General features: G+C 52.6%; 1 protein-coding gene across 8 annotated transcripts; it reads right to left on the bottom strand.

Annotated features, from left to right (window-relative positions):
* Positions 1-200: 200 nt before the first annotated feature.
* Positions 201-21,749, bottom strand: TCOF1 (treacle ribosome biogenesis factor 1). Of its 8 annotated transcripts, none has more exons than XM_074603413.1 (18): positions 21,600-21,749; positions 20,981-21,036; positions 18,061-18,203; positions 17,241-17,347; positions 16,618-16,963; positions 15,697-15,791; positions 15,028-15,252; positions 14,114-14,383; positions 9,784-9,958; positions 9,483-9,619; positions 7,377-7,550; positions 6,644-6,896; positions 6,299-6,393; positions 5,326-5,554; positions 3,638-4,204; positions 1,838-1,938; positions 1,253-1,289; positions 201-791 (listed from the first exon to the last, which is right to left on the bottom strand). In XM_074603413.1, the coding sequence occupies exons 1-17, from the start codon at positions 21,708-21,710 to the stop codon at positions 1,257-1,259; spliced, it is 3,117 nt and encodes a 1,038-aa protein (XP_074459514.1). In that variant the 5' UTR covers positions 21,711-21,749; the 3' UTR covers positions 201-791; positions 1,253-1,256. The 8 variants fall into 8 exon arrangements, with proteins under 8 accessions (XP_074459514.1, XP_074459513.1, XP_074459515.1 ...); XM_074603417.1 differs by having other exon boundaries at positions 654-791; positions 1,253-1,286; XM_074603412.1 differs by having other exon boundaries at positions 201-1,289.
* Between the last annotated feature and the right edge of the window lie 408 nt (positions 21,750-22,157).

Genomic DNA, 22,157 nt, shown 5'->3' with positions numbered 1-22,157 from the left:
CAGAAAGCAATTATTTTTTCCCCAGGGCTTGAAGCAGTCGGTGCCGATGAACCTGGGTGGAAGCTGGGCTTCCAGAGCTGGCCGAACCCTGCCCTGGCTCCTTGGCCTGGGTTTGGTCCCTGAACTGAAGGGCTTCTCACTTCCCTTGAAAGCAGATGAAGCCAAATCTCACCCCCCCCTTTTTTTTTTTTTTTTTTTTAATATATTTATTTTGTATTCCATAAAAAAAAAAAAACCACAAAAACTTGTGCCACCTTGGCTGAGAACAGCTGCTGGACACAGCTGTTCAGTGCAACTCCAGGGAAACAATAATCGCTGCCGTGTCAGTGTCGGAATAAAAAGTAAACCCGAGAGGCTCTCTTCCATAGTAGCAAAAGGACTGACACCACAAATCACAGAAGGGGGAAGAAAAAAAAAAAAAAAAGGTAAAAGTTTCTCTTAAAAATATAGCTCTGTGATGAGAAAGGGAAAGAGATGTCTGGGTGTCAACTAGGAGGAAAGCAGTTTACGCAACCTGGCTCTTCTCTGGTCAAACTGCCTCCTTCAGTTCAGTCCCTGTGCAACAGGCAAACCGTCGGGAGGGGCAATAAACACATCTCTGGACCCCAGCAGGGCAGGAGGAGGCAGAAAGCTACACTGCTCTGCTCTAAAAGTCACAGTTAAAAGAAGTTATAAACTATTATTTTTTAAAAAAAAAAAAAAAGGTAAGTTGGAATTCTCCTGATGGGCTTCCTTTTCCTCTCTTCTGTTTGATCTTCACCCATAAATCCTTAATCACAGGAATGCGGTACCTTTGGGGAGAGGAGTTAAAAGAGTTAGGGATGGGGAGGAGGAGAACAGCCTTAGAGCTGAGCAGAGCAGGGGCAGAGTCATCTGGTCCGTTTCCAGGTGGCTACAACATCACCATCTAATCCACATTACTTTTCCAAGCTCCCTGTGGTCAGCAGGGACAGAGGGACACTGCCAGAGGCCGCTTATCTCTGCTGATGACAGAGGACAGCAACATCCAGGCTGGACATCCAGTTCTCAGCAGCTAAAGAGTTGAGGTCAAACACATCCAGAGAAGCCAGCACGCTGCTGCGTGACATTCCTTACACCGCTCCACTCCCTGGCCCTCTAATCTAAGGCCAGGCTGACTCAGTGAGCATTTAGAGGGCACATTGTCTTCCCAAGACTGGCCCAGGAGTACTGAATTTGGCCAAGGTTACCGCCGTTCCGAGGTACCAACTGACAGTCCCCACAGGCCATGTACCTTCTCACAATCCTTCAGGCTCAGCTGTTTTCTTCTTCTACAAAGAAAAGGGTAAACATTAAATTAAAATCATCTGCATCACAAACATGAAGGACCCAGCAAAGCCACAGAGGCTTCTTGGCTACCATCTCTACAGGGCCATAGCCATTAAAAGGAACATCCTACAGTCTAACTTCTGCCCCCGCTCCTAGCCCTCGGGATGGGATGCAATAGCCTGCCAAGCCCCCAGGAACTCCAGTTTCTGCTGAAAACAGCTAGATGAACAGAGAGCCGAAGAAGAGCACTTACTCCTTGGGTAGGTTCTCTGCCACCAAAAGGGCCCCTGGGTTTGACCCTTCCAGGGAAAGGGATCTCTCCTGGGGGAGCGATACAGGAACAAGCCCTTCCTCGAGCCACCCCAATCCCAACCAAAGGTCAGGGTGTCTCAAGACTAGCCACAATTAACTGCGGCCTCCTCTGTACTGCCAGCAAGGCCGGGACACGGCTCCGTTCCTCTCCAGCGTGGCACACTGCAGGGATGAGTGTCACAACCATGGTTCAGACCAGCTCTCCCCACGGTACCCCATCCCAGGGCCTTGCACATACCTTCTTCTTCTTCTTGTGAACCTCCTCAGAACCATCTGCTACAGGCTCCCCTTCCGAAGACCCCTTTTTGCTCTTCTTCTTTTCTTTTCCAGTCTTTTTTTCTGGAAGAGGGAAAGAAAACGCAACTAAGAGAGGGACTAGTATCGCTAGCCTCTGAGATGGAGTACAGAGTGGTAGGAGCATCGCCAGTAAGTTTTTGATCACATCCAAACGTAAGCAGGCTTTCCAGAGCAGTAACTGGGCGAGGGCAGAGCCCTGCTACACGACAGCTGCACCCAGGGCTCCTTCTCCAGTACCTCCCAGCCAGAAGGGTTTGATCCCACCATCCATGCACACGCACAGGCAGAATTACATAGGATCCCCTTCTTTCCACCTCCTGCTGCCCACCCAATCCCAGGAACTGCTGCAGCGCTGAAGTAGCTGGGCACATGCCAGAAATCAGATCAAGGGGAGCTACTAACACAGGACGGACACAAGGCTCGGCTCAGCTCAGCACAACCGCTCCAAGAGGCTCCAGCGCACCCCTGTGCAACAGCTGACAGACGAGTCTGTCTCCTCCAAAACGAAGGGCTGCAGCTCTGTGGAACAGAAACCCCGGCAGATCTGTCCCCTCTATTCCATCTCCCCTTTATTTAAAAAAAAAAAAAAAAAAAAAAAAAGCCTACAAGATCCAGCACAGAATCATCTTCGATTTGCAAATGCAGTCTGCACTGCAAGGAAAAATAATTGCCTTTGCATTAGGGCAGCAAAGGGAGCACTAGAGAGGCGTGCAGATAAGAGGGGCAGGAAACACTCTTCATTGGGAGCAACGAGCAGGAGGCTGGGACCATCCTCCTCTTTTCTCCAGGGGTTTGAAAGCAGCAGTAATAGCCTTGAGTTCAATCTCTTGAATGAGCTGCTCACCACGTTGCAGCACAGACACTGATCAGGCAGGGTCAGGAAGGGGCACTGTCACCCCACAGGGAACAGCAGTGGCTGACACGGCAGATGACAGCGCAGATTTCAAGGCTGAGCTCTTTTAAAAAAAGAGGCTGGCAGCAAGGGGCCGTGTTCAGGAAGCTCTGACTAACAGACAGCCCTGCATATGTGAATGCTGGCATCCTCTGCATGCCCACGGCACGTCAGGGACCTTCTGCCTGCCATTCCCCAGCCACATTTCACCTTAGCTCTCTGCTAGCGCACGTCGCATTTGCCACAGGGGAGCCAGGGCAGCCAGCTGGGTTAGCAGAGCTGTTCTACGCCGCAGACACAGCGCAGGGCACCACGCAGAACACAGGCCTCGTGGCTTACAACTAGCAAGAACTCCTCCAAGCCCAGCACAGTCGGGCAGGCCACGCAAGGCGGGCAAAGAAGCCTCAGGAAGTTCAATGCAGACTCACCTCAACCCTTTGCCAGCCCTCAGCTACACAGCTGCTTCCAGCCAGGGTAAAGGCCAGGAAAGGAGAAAGCCCTGGAGGGACAGGTCATGCCATAGAAGATGCACGGGGACACCAGCTTGCTCTGCAAGCAGCAAGGATCAGAGCGAGTATTAACGCAGTTCCCACTGTGCCGGACGTAGGACAGAGGGGCGGGAGAGCCCAGCTTGCTGTCTGCAACACGACCCGGTGCTGAGACTGCAGAAAAACATCGAAGTGGGGTGTTAAAAATCCGGCATTGGCTTTGGGTGGGCCAAGAGGGACATAGCCAAGCAGAAAGCTAACGGGAAAGTGGGTGCTACTTACAAGGCCCTGCACCAGAGGCTGAACATGCATCAGCTTTGAGAACCTATTGTAAATGCAGCCCCAAGACAGCGATGCTTACTTTTCGCTGATTTTTTCTTTTCCTTGCTGCCTGGCACCTTCTCCAGATCACCAGCTGCTTTCTTCTTTTTCTTTTTGGATACTTCTTCATTAGCTTGCCCTTTCCGCTTCTTCTCCTTGGGCTGCCCAACAGCCCCATCCTCTCCTGGCAGTTTCCGCTTCTGAGACGTTTTCTGCTTCTTATTCTCTTTGTCTTTGCTCTTCGATGTTTTCACAGCCTTGTCTGCCGTGGAGGAAGATTTCTTCTTTTCCTTCTTTTCTTTTTTCTCCTTTTTCTTCTTCTTCTTCTCTTCCAACCCTTTCAGTGTTTCAACTGCAGGAACTTTGGCAGCAGTGGTGACCTCAGTTTCGGTCCCCGAGCTTGACTCCTCTGATTGTGGGATGGAGAACACTGCAGATGATGCTGGGGTCACTTGCACCCCTTTTGCCCCAACATCATTCTCTTTCACAGCCAGGGCTTTCTTGACTGGGGAAGGTTTGACGCTGGCATGATCTGGCTCCATTTTTCCTGCCACCTTCTCTTTGTTGGAGGTTCCTGTGGCTTCCTGCCCTGGAGGGGGGTTGTTTTCTGCGGAAACAATGACAAAAGAGAGAAGATGACTCAGGGAGCATTCGTTACGTAGACCACAGAGTTACTGGAGGACGGAAATATGCTTGAGTTTGAAGAGAAGCATCTCCTTCTCCCTCAAAAGCAAAGCCTGCTGGCCATCCCAACTACAGCAGAGCCAGGGAAAGATCCCTCAGCCCAAGATAAAGTATCTGGCAATGGATGTGGGTGACAACAGACACAACAGCTTTGGCCACATCCATGGAGAATAGGGACTAGACTACAGGAAACTGTAGCACGAGATGGGTGAGCACAGATAGAGCAGTCCCCCCCCCAGGACACCACCCCCAGCAAAGCCAGGGACTTCCCAAGGTGGAGGGGGTATCCACACCACCACGTTTAACCATTACCAATGGCATATCCCTCAGCACCTGGGACTTGAACGTATATATAGTTCTCACCCCCTCAACAGCCCTTTCCACAACTTAACGATGTGCCCAAGAGGCCAACAGACCCATTTGAGCCTCTAGAGTGGGCCAGAGCTCACAGCCAGGCCAGAGCTCATCTGAAGGTGCCAGGGTGACACCAGAGCAGAAGCAGCTTCCAGCTCCGAGTTTTATAATTTGCCAACAAATCAGGGCGATAGGGAAATGGCCAGACATTTTGTTTCTCCATATGTCTTCCCACTTGCTTCCCGTTCTCTGCCCTCCAGACAAGCTACAGAGTCCAGAAAGACCGAGGGGAGGCTTGAATGCCAGCACTCTATAGCAGATGTTCTTCAGCCAGTGTTTAAACATTCCCTAGGAGCCATCCCTACCGCAGCACACCAATGCAGTGGGCACAGGTTTTAGGGAGAGCTCTACCCACTTCCATTAATTGCATTAATTATTGCAGTTAGAGCAGAATTTGGAAGAACCAAAAGCACAGAGCCTCAACAAGCCAACCAGCACAAGAGGGGTGTTCAAGAAGAGGGCTGTGTTGTGGCCACAGGAAGCCAGCAGACGGCAGCAGCACTCCACGCTACTGGGCTCTGCGGTGGAGACACACTGGGAACAGGGCCCCGTCCCAGTGTCACCCTCCTGTGCCAGCACAGCTTTGCTCCTGGACCAAGCAGATTCCCAACCTCGCCAAAGGAGACCCACCTGCTTTGTGGTTTGCAGCCACCTGGCTGACGTCTGTGTCAGAGTCACTGCTGTCACTGCTCGAGCTGTCAGCTGGGGCTGCTTTCGTGGAGGCCTTGGCAAGGGAGTTTGCAGCAGTCACGGCTGCTTTCCCTTGCCCCACTTTGACTACAGGCTGGGGGGGAACCGTCTTTGGTGCCTGGGGTGCTGCTGGGGTCCTCGAGAGGCCCAGATAGCCTGTAAGGAGGGACTGAAACAGCACAGACACACTGAAGAGTCACAGCAAGACAGCCTCCCACACAGCAGACACACAGATCTGTCTCTGCTGCTCTTGCCCCCATATTCCAAGTGAAGGACCCACCTTTGGCCACCTGCAGAGTGATCCTGCACCACTCAGCCAGCCCTGCAGAGAGGCCAGGGCTGCCAGAAGAGGGGGCCAGCACTGACAGACACTGGCTGAGATCTTACAGCAGCAAGAGCTGATGGGAGAGGGTCTCCTCTTTGTTCTCGCCCAGTAAAGCGAGCTTGGGGGAGGCTCCTGGCCATTAGCATGCACCCACGCACAGCTAATGCACTGCAGATGTGCTGCACGCCTTGCACATTACTTACAAAGGGAATTTAATGGCTTGGACACAGGTTAAGTTACAAATAAAAGCAGAGAAAAAAAATTCTGCTGCTATGGGCACTGTGCACCAGTTCTCCTGGTTTAACCCTTGCAAGGCACCACCTCCTCACATCCCTTCCCCTGATGAAGGCACCATGAGCTCTGGACCCAAGACCTGTCTGTCTGGGGAAGCAGTCCAGGGTCAAAGGCCTCTCTCTGCCCCCACCAAAAGGCGCTGCTCACAGCACCGCACTGGGGAGCCCCCACTTCTGTGCTGGCAAACCCACTTGGCATGCTGTTGGCTATGGCTGAGAATCCAATCCCCTCCGTCTCCTACTTATGAGCCAGATGCAAGATCCCACAGGATCACAGCCTGTTCAGGTACCATACCTGCGATGCTGCCCCCTCGTCCTCCTCCTCCTCACTGGACTCCGAGGAGGAGCTGTGGGCCAGCTGGGTCCCTTCTGGTTTCTGCTGCAAGCCTGCTGGAGGAGCAGAGTTCATCCCATTAAACCCACCACTGCCACCTGGGGCTGACCTCACCTACCCAGCACAGTTACTGCCACCAAAAGGCCTTCTGCCTCCAAGGAAAGGGGAGTGCTCTGCCAAGCTGGAGAGGAGGAACCTCTCTCAAACCGCTATGTGAAGGTGACACACTTCTCACAGGATAACAAAGCATTGTCCCCACCCTGGCCTGGCCAGCAGCACTGAGAGCATCTTCCTGGGAGAACTGACCAGGTTTGGGGGGCTGCTGGGGCGTCTCCTCCTCATCACTGTCTGAGGAACTGCTACTGTCCGAGGTCTCCTCTGCCTGGGTGGGTGGCGCGGCCTGGCTCAGCTGGGCATCCTGTGCTGGCGGTAGGGCTGGCTTCCCTGACTTGGCGTTGGGACTTCCCAGGAGCGAAGCCGCCTGCAGGGTAGCAGTGTTGGCTGGAGGTGCTTTTCCCACAGGAACCGTTTGCTTTACGCAAGAAAGAGGGGAGGAGGCCTAGGGAGAGGAAGATGAAATGCATTTGGAAGGAGGAATGATTGCTCATGCCCAGGAACTGTAAGAAGCATCCGAGAGTAGATGGGGCTTGGACCACCTTCTTCAGCTGTACTGCTCTAGTTTGTGTCAAGATTAGCACAAGAACCTCTCATGCAGGGCACAGAGACCCCCATCTCTCCCCCCAGTCCAGAGATGAAGCAGGCAGCTGTGGCTTAGCACGCAACTCCCGACTGTACAGCACACTGCTATGACAAAAGGAGGAAGAAACCTGCCAGCCAGCTGCGAGGCAGGAACAGCAAAGGTACCAGGGCCACCCTCTGCTCATCTGCCTCACCTTATGGTGCAATACCAGTGGTTAAAGCAGAGCAGCCTCCCTCTCCCCTGCTCAGCTGGGGACACTGCACCAGCCTCAGGCTCCAGCACAGCCATCTGCCCACTCTCTCCAGGGAAGCTCCCCACTTTAGTCCCCTCCGTCATTACCTCTCCCACCAGCACGTCCTGGTCCAAGGAATCGCTACTCGAGCTCTCAGACACTCTGCTAACCGGAGGGACTGCAGGCGCTTTTATCCCCTTCCCTGAAGGCAGGGTGGCATTAGCCTTGGCAGCCACTGTGCTCGAAACCTTGGTTGCTTTGACGTTCTGCCGGGACAGACTCTAAAATAGATGGGAAAGAAAATCAGGACAGAGCACAGCTTAGAGGGAAAAGAGACAGAAGCATACACCAATCTACCACTAACTCCTGAGCCCTTCTTCCATCATTTTCAGCACAGCACTAAGGCTCATATTTATATTTTTTTTTCCCCTTTACAGGCCAGCTCTGTCTCCTATGAGCCTCTGAGCAGGGCCTCTGGCACAGCCAGGAGGAGAAAAATGAGGACCAGTGCCCCAGGAGTGCCTAAAGCATTAGCTCAGTGCCCCAAAGGCACCCACCCTGAGGGCAGGCAGGCAAAAATGTGATGTGCTTGCAGGCTGAGAGATCCCTATCCACTGCAGCACGACTGCAGTTGCAATCCCGACTTTGCAAAGCGGGCACTCAGACTCCAGGATGTCTCCTACACTCTAAAAATCACACATTGACAGTTAATTGGCAACGGAGATAAAGCAAAGACACCAACCACGGGGCAAATCTGCCTTCAGGTCCACAAGCAAGCCACAGACTGCAGAACAAATTAACAAGAAGCAATTTTGTTGCCTCACATTTGAAACTTTCCATCAAAATCAACGTAAGAGGGGTTAAAAATAGAAGAGCCAGGGGCATGGAAATCAGACACTGACATCAGGTCCCAAAACACAAATGCCAGCAGAGGAGGGAGCAGGAGGGATGAAGGAGTGCTCAGCCTCCTGGTTTGTGTTACAAAGGAGGCTACGTGACCTCCCTCTCCAGATCTCTGACAAGCTGGGCCTTTGTGGGCTGACATTTTCCTCGCACAACACACAACATCTGGCCTTCAGAAAGGAAAGCAAACGCTCCACCACGCAGAGAGCCGCCAATCCGACGTGAGCTCTCAGCCTGCCTTGCACAAAGCTCAAGTTACAGCAACAGCGTTATTTTATACAATCTTGGTACTATAAACACGCTTTAATCAAGGACTGCTCAGGCTGGCTGCCTGCCCGCCAGCTGGGGGGCAACAGCCTTTCTGCTGGCCACAGCATCAGGCCAACACGGTGAAGGGTTTCCTTGAGAACACATGATCTCCCTCTCCCAGCAAGGGTGCTGGCCAGACAGGGGACACATATGTGCAGGACAAAAAGCCACCTGGCCACTAAGCCTTGGGCTCAGAGCACCAGCCAAGCCACCACCACCACCGAGGAACAGCAGCCACGTTTCTCAGTCAAGGCTTCTTCATGTGGTTTCTTTCTCGGGCTCAAACTGCAGTAGAGGTGCAGAGACACCCAACCCACACACCGAGGTGGCTCAGGCCCTAGGGAGCTCAGCCACGGCCCTGTGGGACTGGCATGGAGACATGAAGAGACTCAGGTGAGAGAGCTGGGAAAAGCTCTATGACACTCAGCAGTGCATCTGCACAGATATGGGGGTCACCTCCCTTCTCCAAGGCACGGGTCTGGCTCCTCCAGCTGAAAGGCAGCAGGGCCACTGTGCCACCCTTCAGGGCAGATACTTCCAGCCTCCCGAGGCTTGTGGACGGGGAGTCCAGAGAGCTCCAGCTGCACCCCACACACAACGGTTCGGGAAGAAACAGGGGACGAGATGCCTTAGAGCTACGCAGCTCGTGGAAAGACTCTGCCTGCAAGAATTTGGCTGCTTTTCCAGCCTAACTCCCTGGAGCAGGACAAAGGGGACAGAGTCCCAGAGGAGGTCTGGGCTCACGCGTCTACTCATGTTCCTGAAAACATTCACACCCTCCCCTGCTCTCACACAATCCAAGCTTGCTGCAGTCAAGACATACACCCAGAGCTGGGGCCAGTGAGACCCAGGAATGCCTCCAAGTAAACCCGATCCAGCCAACAGGAGGGCTCCTCTCTGCACCGCTCATCACCCACCCAACTACCACCTCGCAAGTCCTGAGGCCTCCTGAGCACACAGGGCTAACAGCATACACAGCCAGCAGGTCAACAGCTTCTCACCTGCGAAGGGGGGATTATTTCCTCCTCTGAATCCGACTCCTCACTGGAATCATCACTGTTGTCTACAGGTGGAGGGGCTGGGGCTGGTGCCGGAGCCTTCTTCACGTTTGTTGGCTGGGGTACGGCACTGATGTTCACTGCAGGAAAAGCACAAGAGATTGTAACCATGAGAAAGAGTTGCTCTCCGTGTCTCTCCAGAGCAGGAGCTATCACAACAGTCTGGGCTGTTCCATGGGCAGGGGAGAGAAGGAAACCCACCAGGATGCAGGTGAGGGATCCTGGCCACTACCCGAAGACTTACCAGCTTGCGGAGGCTGTGTCTGTGCCACAGGGGACTCCTCTTCACTGTCAGATGAGTCACTGCTCTCGCTTTCTGAGGCCTGGCTTTTCAAGGTGCTCCCCACTGCTTTTTCAGGCAAACCAGCTTGAGCAGCCTGGCTGAGGTTGGTAACAGGCCCAGGTTGTTTTGTTAACCTCTTAACAAAAAAGAAACACAGGCCCAGAAATGTGGTATTAGTACAGGTGTTGTTTAGGAGTTTAAGCGCAGTTTCAGCTCAAGTTGGGTTTTGTTTTACCCTAACACAGCTGTTACTAACACTCACTCTATCCTTGGCGTGTCAAGATTGGAAGGGGCTTCAGTTACTGCCTGTACTGAGCTGCTGAGGAGACATACCACTGCATTTAGCAATATGCTTTTGACAGGAAGCCCAAGTGTGTTTTACCACACGAGCACGCAGGGCTAACAGTGCTCATAACAGCAATTCCTTACTGATGCCGATATACTGGCTGGACAGGAGCCTGAGAGCAGGAAAACACCGCAACCCTGAGACCCCCATTCCAAGGGAGACTCTCAGTTAAGCACAACCTCCCCCCAGCTTGGGCAATAAGTAGGAGCTGCGAAGACCTGTGCCAGAACGCTTGCAAGATTCAGAGACTATCAAAAGCACCTACATCCTAGAGCTGCTGGAGAAAGCAGAGACACAGGGCCGACACAAACATTTGGGAATGCAGAGGACAGGTAGAGACAGACTGGGACCCAGGGTATGATTGAGGACCTTGGAAACTGACCTGTCAACAGATCTAAGAACTTAGGAATCTCCAGACAACAAAAAACCCCTGCAACTCACTTGGGCTGTGCCTTTCTAGAGTACCTGTCAACACTCTGATGTCCCAGGACAGGCCACAAGGCACTGCCCCAAGCAACTAGTGTGTCAGCACTAGGAAGCCACAGTTATTGCAGCATCAGATACCCAACTGCCAGGTGAGACAATCTCTTCCCAGCCCCTCTCCCAGCTTGGGCCAGGGCTGCAGACACGCCTCCTGCACACTGTTGAAGGCTAGCGGTGGCAGAGGGAGAGGGAGCGCTTGCCTAGAGATCTGGCAACTTCACCACCCGCAGATTTTCTCCAGGCTCGCAGTGCTCTGCGCCTACTCAGTTTACTCCACTCATCGTTCATCTCCGGGCTCCTCTGCCAAAGAGCACATCACGCTTGCCAGGGTGGGCAGACCCCATCCAACCCGCACGTGACGGCAGCCTGCATTAGAGCTCTGTCTCCACGCCTCCTGCAAGAAGGTGAGAGAGACTTCTGTCCGGCTGCACAGCCCCTGCCACCCCCCTCTCCCAGCCCTGCCATGTTGCTAATGCACCGATACCTTCTCAGCCCACAGCAAAGGACCAAGAGGACTTCAACAGCACCAGCTCACTTGGGGGCTGCTCCTGGCCAGCAGCCGAGAGCACCAGCCTAGCAGCCTCCCGGGAGGACAGATCTTAACCACGCTTCCTGGCACAGGCTCACTAAGGGCTGCCACTGGGGCAGTGTTTATCATCTCCAAGCCAAACACTAAACAGACAACAGCATCTGCATGTTTATCCCATTACAGAACAGCTCTCCGAACAAGCCAAGCACATTTTGACTCTGCTTAGAGAAACAGAAACCTCCACAAGCGCTTGGGGAGGGGGGATTGCAAACCTCACTTGTCTGTTTTGTTTTGATACCAGTGAGTCACTATCTCCAGGAGAGAGGCCAGATTTGCAATGCTGAAGAGAGAGAACTCCTTGAAGCAGACTCAAGAATTCACACGCTCTACTTGTACGTGCTAGCTCCCCTCCCTCTTGTCCCAAGCACTGCTGTGTAAGGGGAGAGTCTACCAAGATCAGTCCCCACTCGCTCACTTCGAAGACCTTCACAGCAACGGGACTGGCTTCTCCCCCTGCTCGGATGCACAGCACAAGGGCCGCGTCATTTCCTAACTTAGCAAGAGATTGGGAAAGAGCTGCTGTACAGAGGCATCCTGACACAGCAAGAATGTAACAGCATCCACAGAGAAACCACTATAAGCTTTACGCAGCCTAGGGACTCCTGAGATCTTCCTGGGAGAAGGCCAAGGTCCCTTCATCCACCTCATCTCAGTCACTGCCAGGTGGCTGACCACCATCACATCCTACAGCCCAGCCCCAGGCGGGATCAGGCCAGCAGCACGGCTGAGTTACACTCAGGGTGCAGGGTAATACGGGCAGAGAGCTTCTGACAACTTAAGAGTCACAGGTACTGAAGTAACTCAAGAGAAGAGGAAAATAATTCAAGAGGAAATCATTTTTCCTGCTCCCTCTCCAGCCCCCAAACCAGGAGCTGCCTGCGGCTCAGTACGAGTGTGATGACTCAGCTCCCGCACAACCCATCTGCCACTCCGCTGGGTCCATTTGCATCATGCAGCGCTGCATGACAAGAGGGGGAAACAACGCCGAGCCACGTGCGCCGAGCACGTTGTAACAATCACACTCCATTGCTGCCTGTGCACCACGGAAGCACCGCCAGCGTATCGGGACCAGTACCTCAGCTGTGTCACGACACAGCAAAGGTGTGACTGTCACCTGCAAGGGAGCAGGGACAGGGTTCAGGGAGGGAAAGAGACCCTCCGTCTCTTGGGAGATGTGGCCTCTCCCCACAGAGACTGTGGTCCAAGATAAAAACTTGCAGGTACAACTTCTACCAGTGCAGCCTGCATGGGTTTTCCTGGGATGCTCAAGGAAGACACAGATTTCCAACACGCACATGCGTGTGCATCTCACGCCCAGTCCTGGTAAGCAGAAGCCAAAGCATGTCCATAAAGAAGCCAAAGAGTGCCATCTTTGGCCCAAAACATCCATGAAAGAGGAAGCAGAGCAGAATTAGCAGTTGCAAAAGAAAAGCAGATCACAGCACCTTTAAGGTCAAACCAGACTGTCCCCCATCACCATCCTCCTCCCCCTCCCCCCGAAAATATGCAAACACCTTGTCAACTTCTTTGACTAAATATTCCTGAGTCTTCAGGGGTAAACATACCAATTAAGCAGTTCAATTTAGGCATGATGTTCATTTTAATTGTGCTAATCCACCCCCACAAGGAAAGATGAAGCAGCTTCCAACGCTCTGTATCTGTTTGGATCTTGCACAGAAGCCAGAGGAAGTTGCAGGATACAGTAAGTCAGTGGTTAGCATATGCCCAAGTAGCAGATGGTGAGGATGAGCTAAGAAGAGTTTGACTGGGAGGACAGGACTGTGGACACAGCTAAGCCTAATGGTTTATCTTCAGGCTTCACTCGTGGTCTCTGCCTGTAGGCTACTAACATGGGAAGAAACAGCCTGTTTGGCAAAAATAGAGCTCCCTTGATGACAAGCTCTTCCTTGCTGACTGTGGCTATGGAGGGGTAATCACCAGTCTGCAATAGGGAACAGGCTGAAGTGGTTAAATAGTTGTTGGCAAGATGGCTGCCTGCTGCTGCCAGCTTCAAATCAACACTGGGGGGAAACAAACCTACCCCAGCACATCCTTCACCTACAACCCCTGCTAGAACAGACAAGTCTCAATCGTTTTACTGCAAGACCCCATGGCACAGCTATCAGAATAGCTGCTCCTGCCACCCAGAGCTGAATCTTCACATATAATCACGCAGGAAGAGAGCAGCACGGAGCCAACTGTTAAGATGCGTCCCCCTCCACCCACCTTAGCAGACCAAGGCTATAAAGACAAAAATGCAGAGCCTCTCTGGCTCTTGCCTGTCAATAGCGAAAGGACGTGTTGACAAAGAGCCTTTTTGTGAGGACACGTGAGGCTCTGCCCCCGGCTTCCCTTCCTCCCTAGCAGATAATAGCTGCCATCTCCAGAATGCTGCTTTCAGGACACTTTCCAAAGATCCTTGCAGCTCAGAGTCAATGCAGCAGGTCTCCATACAAGAGGCCTATGGATGCTCTCAGGAAGGGATCTGTTGTCCTACAAGCTCAGCCACCTAACTCTGAGTCCAGTCCTGAGTTCATGGTCCTCCTCTCATGAGAGGTCTAAACAAACCCTCACAGGAGAGCCAAGACCAAGCTATCTGTGACCCCCCACACAAGGCCCGCTCCAGAGGGGAAGGCATGAGTGGAGTGAACCAGCTGGTATCAAATAGGTTAGCCCCCACCCTCTTCTGGGTGAGAAGAGTTAGGCTACACTTGTTTCCAAGTAGAAAGGAAGACCTTCCTCTTTGAGGGACTGAGAAACAACATACTATGTGCTACTGGTGTTTCAAGCAGATCAGCAGTAGCATTTAAGGGCTAAACAATTGTCTTGCATGTCCCATCCCTTAGCACCAAGCCGAATGCGGTATCATCTACCTTCTGGCTGACAGGCACAGGGAGATCCTCTTCTTCACTGCCTGAGGAGTCAGAGCTCTCCACTGGCTTCGTACTTTCAGCAGGGTTCGTGGGAGCAGCAGTCCTTCCCAGCGTGGTTTTGGCCTGCTTTGGCACCGCTGACTTTGGTGCTGGCTTCCCTTGGGACAGTGGAAGTGGTTTTGCTGGAACTGCTTTGCCGGAGAGTGATGCCGCTGGTGTAGGTTTCACCGGGGATGGGATGGCCTGGGAGGATTTTGGAGGTGTCTTTGTCTGGACAAGATGAGAACAGCGTGAAACAAGGCAAATCCCACAGCAGTGTATTTCATTTGCTCAGACTGTAATCAAGGGAAGAGATTTCAGAGCCCCCTGGGAAAGGCAAATGCTGAAGGAAGATTAGCAACTGGCAGGAAACACAAAGCATCCTTTCATCTCGTTGTGTGGGGACAGTCTCCCAAGATGAGAAAGCAAGACCAGACATTCTTCATCAACCTGCTGATACTACCAGTCCCCTCCAGTGGGGTACACTGCAGCACTTTGCACTCCCCCCAGCAGGGAAGCTAAGCTGCACCACAGTTCGACAAACTAGACACTATTTATTGCAATTTATAGCCGAGAGGCAAATTCAACCATGATAATTTGCCTCTTCAGGTGGGAAAAGAATTGCTGTTGTTTTTTTTTTTTTTTTTACTTAGAAGTACTGATGGATTTTTTTCTTTTTTGAAAGAAAGGCACAATGGCTTGATTAAAGCTCAGGGCAAAGACACTGAGGTGCCTTTAAACACCCCATCCCTCTTTCCTCCCACCCGCAACATGACTTTGCTATGCACTACATGCATTTACAGAATTTTCTTTCCACTGCAATTCCCAGCCCTGGAGAGGCATGCAAGGAGAGGCAGAGTCTTGGATAGACGCACTTGAGTTACTGATGGAGGTTCCTCATCTTCACTGTCTGATGAGCTGCTGCTGTCTGATGTGTCATCGGGCTTTGCAGCCCCAGGAACCGTTGTGGATGTGGGTTTGGCCTGGTTTGGTGCCACTGCTGTTTGTCTCACTGCATTCTTCTTGAAGGACACTGGAGCAGCAGGTGCACTTTTCACAGGTGTTGCATTAACCGGCACTGTTTTCACAGCTGGTTTTGCCTGGGAATAGGAGAATCAGGTGACATCTCACAAGAAACAGGTTAGGAGTTGTAATTGTATGGAATCTTTTAAAGAATGCTACCTTGCTAACTTTGACCAGGATAGGCTTGTTCAGACCCATGGGCTGTGGACTATTTGAAGCAAGCCACTTTCTCTATGGACTGCCTGACTACATCTGTGGAGCTGCACACCAATCACCTCCTACAGATCAAAAGATCTCCCTCAACTTCAGGCACCAGGAGGAACTGAGTTGGAATAGTTGATGCTGGCAGGGGTTAGCAGGGCTCTCAGCCACACAGCCTGCTTCTCTGGTCTTGGGTTTGGCGATCCCACACACTCAGGGAAGGGGGTGTTGTCAGACTACAGCATTGCAGCATTTCCTCTTTCCTTCAAGGGAAGGGAAGCGATTTCCTAGAGATAAGGAACCTGGGTTGGAGAGGTTACCTGGACCACTGGAGTTGCAAGCTCCTCCTCAGAGGATGTCTCATCACTTGATTCCTCACTGCTGCTCTCAGTGGCCCCAGCTGCCTGCTTCAGATCTGAAACACAAGCAAGGAGATATCAGCTGCCGCCTGCTCTGAGTTCCCAGAGCATGATGCTAATGCAGCTTTTGAAGTCAGCAAAATAAAGCAAGCCACAGAGGGGGCTAAGGGGTTTTGCAGGGAAGAGGGCCTAGCCCTACTGAAAGCATCAGTAGCCTGCTAGGAACAGCTTCTCCAGACAAACACTGGCCCACAAACACCACTCCACTCCCCCGAGTGCAGGCAGAGATGGGAAATTCTTCCTGGCCACCCTCTGGCCCTAAAGGGAGCTGCCCAGTCACAGAGAGCTCCCTGCAGGGGCACCCAGCCTGGCTGGACCTCCTCTGGAAAAGAGCCAAGAGAAGGATCATTTTCAGAGCTTCTGTGATCTATTCCTCACACACACCCCCAACACACACACTTCAAAGCAGTAAAAGATTTCCCTAATGACTTCAAAACCCAAAACCAATCCCTTTGCAATTGGGAATAAAGAGAAGATGCTGCAGTGCCTTTCCAAAAAGCTGAAAGCATCTGCAGTATTAGTACTGCATCTCCTCCAGATACACTACGCTGTTATCTCCAGCCCCGTAGTTCTGGGTGCTGCCAGACAGACATCTTAGCACAGAATCTGCTGCTTGAAATGGGAGCAAGCACGCTGGATTCATCCCACAGAGCTCCAGAGCTGGCTGCTCTGCAGTATTCTCGCAGCCTCCCCAAGGAACAGGCATCACTCTGAGCTTTCCAGCAAGGGTGCCGAAAGGAACATGCTGAAGGCACGGCTCAGACCTGATTCACAGCAAAGCTGGAGCACACATGCATATACCGTATCCTACAGGCTCCTTACCCACTTTGGGGGCTGGGGCCTTTACAGTTGGCGTCTCTTTTTCCTCTTCACTCTCTGATGAGGAGCTGCTGCTGGAGCTTTCCGGTGCTTTGGTTGTTACTGGTGCTTTGCTTTGACCTACTTTGGCTGTGGCTGTTGCAGCATGTCCAGGCTTCCCAGCACCAGGCAGTTTCTGCCCAGCCTTGACCGGAGATGCAGATGCAGCTGGCGCACTGGGCTGCTGCTTATTTGAGACCACAGTTCTGTTTGCAGCAGAGAGCGCTGCTGCTTTGCCTGCTGGGGCGGTGGGTTTGTTCGGAGAATGCAGGGAGTTGGCAGCCTTGCCACTCACCACAGCTGGTGTCACCTACAGGAAACACAAGAAATTAGAAGCCTGTAGGCAGATCAGGGGCTAAACTGGACACCATATACCTTAAACAGCAATCAGGCAGCAGGCAAGCCATAGAGCTCTCTAGGGAAGAGCTCTCTTGGGGGACAGATATGTAAGAGAAGGCTTATGCCTGCACAGGAAAATTATTTAAATATGAATTCCAGCCCACAATTCTACACATGCCAACAAGTCTGGGACAGTCCTGGCCTCAGAGTACTATCAGCCTTCAAAGCCAACAGAAGTATTGCCTTACCGTAACTGCACCTTTTCCAGCTGGTGTCTCCTCTTCTGATGAGGAGTCATCATCTTCACTGCTTTCCACATTCACTCCTGAGTTCGTGGCCAGGGAAAGGCTGGCTGCTGCAAAAGAGAGCCACAGAGAAATCGTGTCAGAGCTTCTCGCATCAAGATGGCCTCTGGTCTGCAGGAAGGCCCCAGTAGGCAGGTCAGAGTCCCACCTTCACACCTGTCCCAACACTTCTGCTGCTGCCCTTGGGACAGGCAAGTGCTTTGCTCCTCCACCCCATCCTTCTCTCCACCACCAAGACAAGGAACCTGCCAAGATCCGTATATTCCCAAGGGCTGCTCTATAGCAGATGAGACCGAGCCAAAACTTATCAGACACACGGGTTTTTGTTAGACTGTGCAAGCCAATGCCTCCCACCTCAGCTGCACCAGCGATCTTCAGACAGAGGGCACTGGCTTTGCAGACCAACTAACAAGTCATTCCCCTATCCATGAAACAGGCCCGCCTTTCCTGGCCCAACAGACACATGGGATCAACTAGAAGGTGCTCCACAGTGGGCAGCATTGTGTTCCCAAGGCTTCATCCAAGCGACAACACCCATCCCTCCCCCATGAATCATAACAGGTTTTTTCTAGCTTCAGCAGACATCTGTGCTCCTCAGAAACTCCACAAGAAGGGGGTGCTAAATTAGTTGTCCTATTTTTCATAGAGCACAAGGGAATAGCCATCACTTTTCAAGCATTTTCTCTAGCCAAACAAGTCAGGCTGCTCCTACACAACCCTCCAGTACTACTCTGTCAATGCCAGGGAGATGAAAGGCTCCTACTATTCGCAGCTTTCGCCTTCTCTTTCTCATCCTCTTCTTTCTCTGAGCTCTCGGAGCTGCTCACAGGATCAGGAACTCTGATCTTTTCTGGGATGGCTGCATCCTCATCACTCGCCTTTCTTCTCCTGGAATTCGAGGGAGTTCTGAAGGAACAGAATTTGCGTCAAAATGGGGATAAAAGACATTTTGAACAAATTGCAATACAATTATTCATCCACTCTCAGGTCAGGCTCCAGCCTAAGGACATGCAATGTCATTCCTCTAAGGAGATGGGAAAGGAGACAGGAAAAATACTCTCCAACCCGCGAGGCACATTTCTAGTCCTCCTCGGGCAACTCCCGAGAGCAATGTATCCCCCAATACTCAGAGGAGATGCTGAACACAGACTTTTTTTTTCCCCCCCATGTCCCAGGCAGAGTCTTTCTTCCTTTAGCAGGGCAGCAAAAACATATTTGGTCAGGCTCACCACAGTGCAAAGGCATCCTACTGAACCAATTCTGTCTCCAGCTGCAGCCAGACAGTCGATAAATGTAGGCCCAGGGTTAGGGCAGTGACCCCCAAACAGGTCTTGGTATTCCATGAGGCTGTGAGAAATGAATCTAAAGGCTGCAAAAGCCATTTGAACTTCGGCGCATAGGCCAAAAGGACAGAAAAGTCAGGTTGCAGAGAGATTTAAGAAAGGAAGTGGTTGGACCTACAGAAGATGCGTCGAAAGAAGGGGAGGAAGAGGCCACAGACAAGTAGTAAATGCTTAAGCTGTTCCATTGGGTTAAAATGTTAAGCTGGAGAAAGATGTTTCCAGGCTCTGAATCCTACCTGTACCAGCAGAACAGATATGGCTAAAGTTATCACTAATTTTCAAACAAAAGCATATGTAATACATTTGCTTTATTACAAGGGTAACATTGGTTGGGCACATGTCCGTGTGTGATTCATACATGCAGTACTTCTAAATTGGTAAAAGCCCTGAGACACCCACAGTTACCAGAGGCAAAAAGACCCCCCGCTTTTGTGCCAGTTTAGCTTATTTTATTTGTTCTTCTAATTTAAAAATAAGGTTTGTTTAATGATTTTGCCAGTAAAGATCGTGCTTATTATGAGTGTTTCAGTAGCATAGCTGTAACAGCAACTTTTTTGCAAGCAGGCTAGGCCAAAGGCACGTTTGCTGTTACAGAGAGCTGTGAACTACTGTAATAATCCCTTTAATAAAACAACAGGGCAAGCCACCCAGGCAGCTACGATACTCCAATGCCTTCCTGATTCAGTGGCAGCTGACAGCACGACAGAGACTGCTGTAAGCATCTGTCAAGAGCGACCAGGCGCTGACCGCTGACGGATTACTGCATGGAGGAAAACAGCAGTGCCCACAGGCGCCGGCCCTACAGCAGCCTGGAGCATTTGAGGGCTGCATGGCTTTGGCTTCTCCTGCGGCTGAGCTGGTCTAGCTTCCACCTGCACCCAGGCACCCTTCCACACCATCCCAGCATCCTCAGAGACTAAACGTAGCCCTGGAGGGAGGCTACTCTTAAGTAACTGGAAATCTCAACTGTTAGGTTTACTTTGAAAGAGTTTCTGAAGGACAGCACCAAGGACGGCCTCAGGGCAAGAGCTGCAGCGCAGTCGGAGGAAAGACATTTTCAGGCCAAAAGCCTACGAAGTGACAAGACGCGAGAATCACAGCTCACCCACACGAAAGCACTCCAGCTAGGCAGGGCACCTTCTGGATAAACAAAACTACTGGTCACTACAGCCCTTATTTTGACTCCAAACCAGACATAACTCGGGGGGAGCAGGAATAAAAGGCATCCTTGTGGGGTGGGACTGCAAGAGAAGGGTGACACTACAGAAAAATGAATTAAACATGATGCAAGTGCCCTGTCAACCCCTAAGCTTTAAAAGTAGCAGTGTCTGGAAGGGTTTCCAGCAGCACCTAGGATAACTCGCACAGAGAAAGGCCACCACCAATACTCAAGAGAGCAATAAATTGTTAGATGGAGGAACTGCAAGCCTGTTCCTACACTGCTGCGTCCTCACCTAGATCCAGTCTTTCTCCTACTCAAGAAAATCATGGAGACACAAGAGAAAGAACCAGGCTAGCGCCAAGGCACAAGACGTTCTAGCAGAAGCCACCTTTGAGTCAAACACCCGCTTCCCAAGGCTGCTGGCAAGGCCACACTGAGGAGCATCTTCACTCCATCGCTCAATGCGGGCACAGAAGCCCAGTTCTACTGATTCCCCGATAACCCGGCTCTGCAGCTGCCACCAGGCCTGCCTCTGCAGCGCTGCGCTCCAGCATCTAACCAAAGCAAGAACATGCAAATGTCATTACACCCCACAGATGGGAAGGCTCCAGGCTGCAGACCTTTACACAGGATACTCCGTGGAATAACTACACAGGAAGGTGCTGAACATGTAAGGACTTGAAAGGACAGGCTGAAACCAGTAGAATTTCTTGGAGTCAGAAGATACGTGATGTACGCTACACCAAGGTTTAAATCCCTCTAAGAGCCTTGGCATTTCAGTATCTGCTCAAATTCTCTGCTCCTGGGTCAATATTCCTCCATGGCTTTAAAAAGAAAGCAAAAGAGAACTAGGGAAAAGATTTCTGGCAGTAAAGCATGACCCTGAGCCCCACGATATTCCAGTACTAACCCCAACTGGCAAGAGCAGCATGAGCTGCTCAAAACTAGAGTAACAACTTATCCCCCAGCTCAGGAAATTTTAAACCAAAGTAACCTTTACCATCTGAAACTAATCAGTCTGAAATCAGAGGCTAGGAGGAAAGTCTGCTGAGCACAGTTATCATCTGAAATGCTCTGACAATGGGAAATTCCAGCAAATAAAGATCCCACGTGCCATGCAGCCTGGCCGTTAACACACTCTGGAATCTATTTGATAGTCATTTCCTCCTTCGACTTACTTTTGCCAGTGGGTGAAGATGTCCTCAAGAGAGGTCAAGAGGGAAGGGAGCAATTTCTGTGAAAGCAGAGAGAACACAAGTCAGACACTGGCCCCGCTTTGAGATGCGGCCACCAGACAGAATAGAGGCCTCTGAGGCCCCTCCAGAAATCCCCAGGAAAACGGGAACGTCTCCTCCCCGCACACACGCTCCCGCTAAAGCCCCCCCTGCCCCGCCCCGCTGTGTCCTCCCCTCGGCGGCGCTTCACCCGCAGCAGCACGTGTTCGGGGAGCAGCTTCCCACCGGTAATGGACAGTTTAGCCGGCGGGGCACAGACCTCAGCCCTTCTCCTCAGCCGGCTCGGGGGGGGGGGGGGGGGGGCAGGTCACCCACCCGGGAGCACCAGGGAGCAGACACCCACTCCCGAACGGGACGGGACAGCACAGCACGTGGGTCCGGCGTGGAGCGGCGGGCCGGCGTGAAGTCACAGGCCCACGGCGAGCGCGGCACCCCCAGCACGGGTCCGGTGGGCGCTGAGGGGGAGACCAGGCCCTGCGGCCCCGCCGAGGCCCGCGCTCCAGGGCCGGTCCCACCGAGACCCCCCTGCCTCCCGCCCCGCCCGGGCCTCGCTGCCCGTTACCTGCCCGATCTGCGCCTGCAGCTCGCGGGCCGCCCGGGCGTAGCCGGCGCGGAGGAGGTGCTGGTGGATGAGGGCGAGCAGCTCCCGCCCCCCGCGGCCGTCCGCCGCCATGGCGCGGCCCGCTCGGCGCAGCCCCCCGCTGCCGCCGCGTGCCGCGCGGACATGGCGTCACATCCGCTTCCGCCCCCCGCGCGGCCCGCTGGGAAATGTAGTGGCGGGGCAGGGGCTCCGTCGCAGCCTCCCCGGGGGTTCATCGGGGCGAAGGGGGAGGCAGAGGGGCGGAGAGGCTGCTAACCGCGGGGGGACGGACAGGAAGGTCGTTATTACAGCAACACCCGCTCGGTTTTCCATCTGTGGAGGCGGAGGCCTGGCTCCTGCAGCGCTCTGGAGGCAAATCCTCGGGGCTGATTTAGCGCTGGGTGGACATTAACCTCCCAGTGTCGGATGGGGGCCTGCGGGAAAGCTGGAGAGGGGCTTTTTGCAAGGGCATGCAGTGATAGGACGAGGGGTAATGGCTTCAAACTGAGAGAGGGAAGATTTAGATTAGATACCAGGAAG

Source organism: Larus michahellis, chromosome 11, assembly GCF_964199755.1.
Source record: "Larus michahellis chromosome 11, bLarMic1.1, whole genome shotgun sequence".
NCBI lineage: Eukaryota > Metazoa > Chordata > Aves > Charadriiformes > Laridae > Larus > Larus michahellis.
Note: the sequence above shows the minus strand (reverse complement) of the source record. Positions and strands in the feature narration are given on the sequence as shown.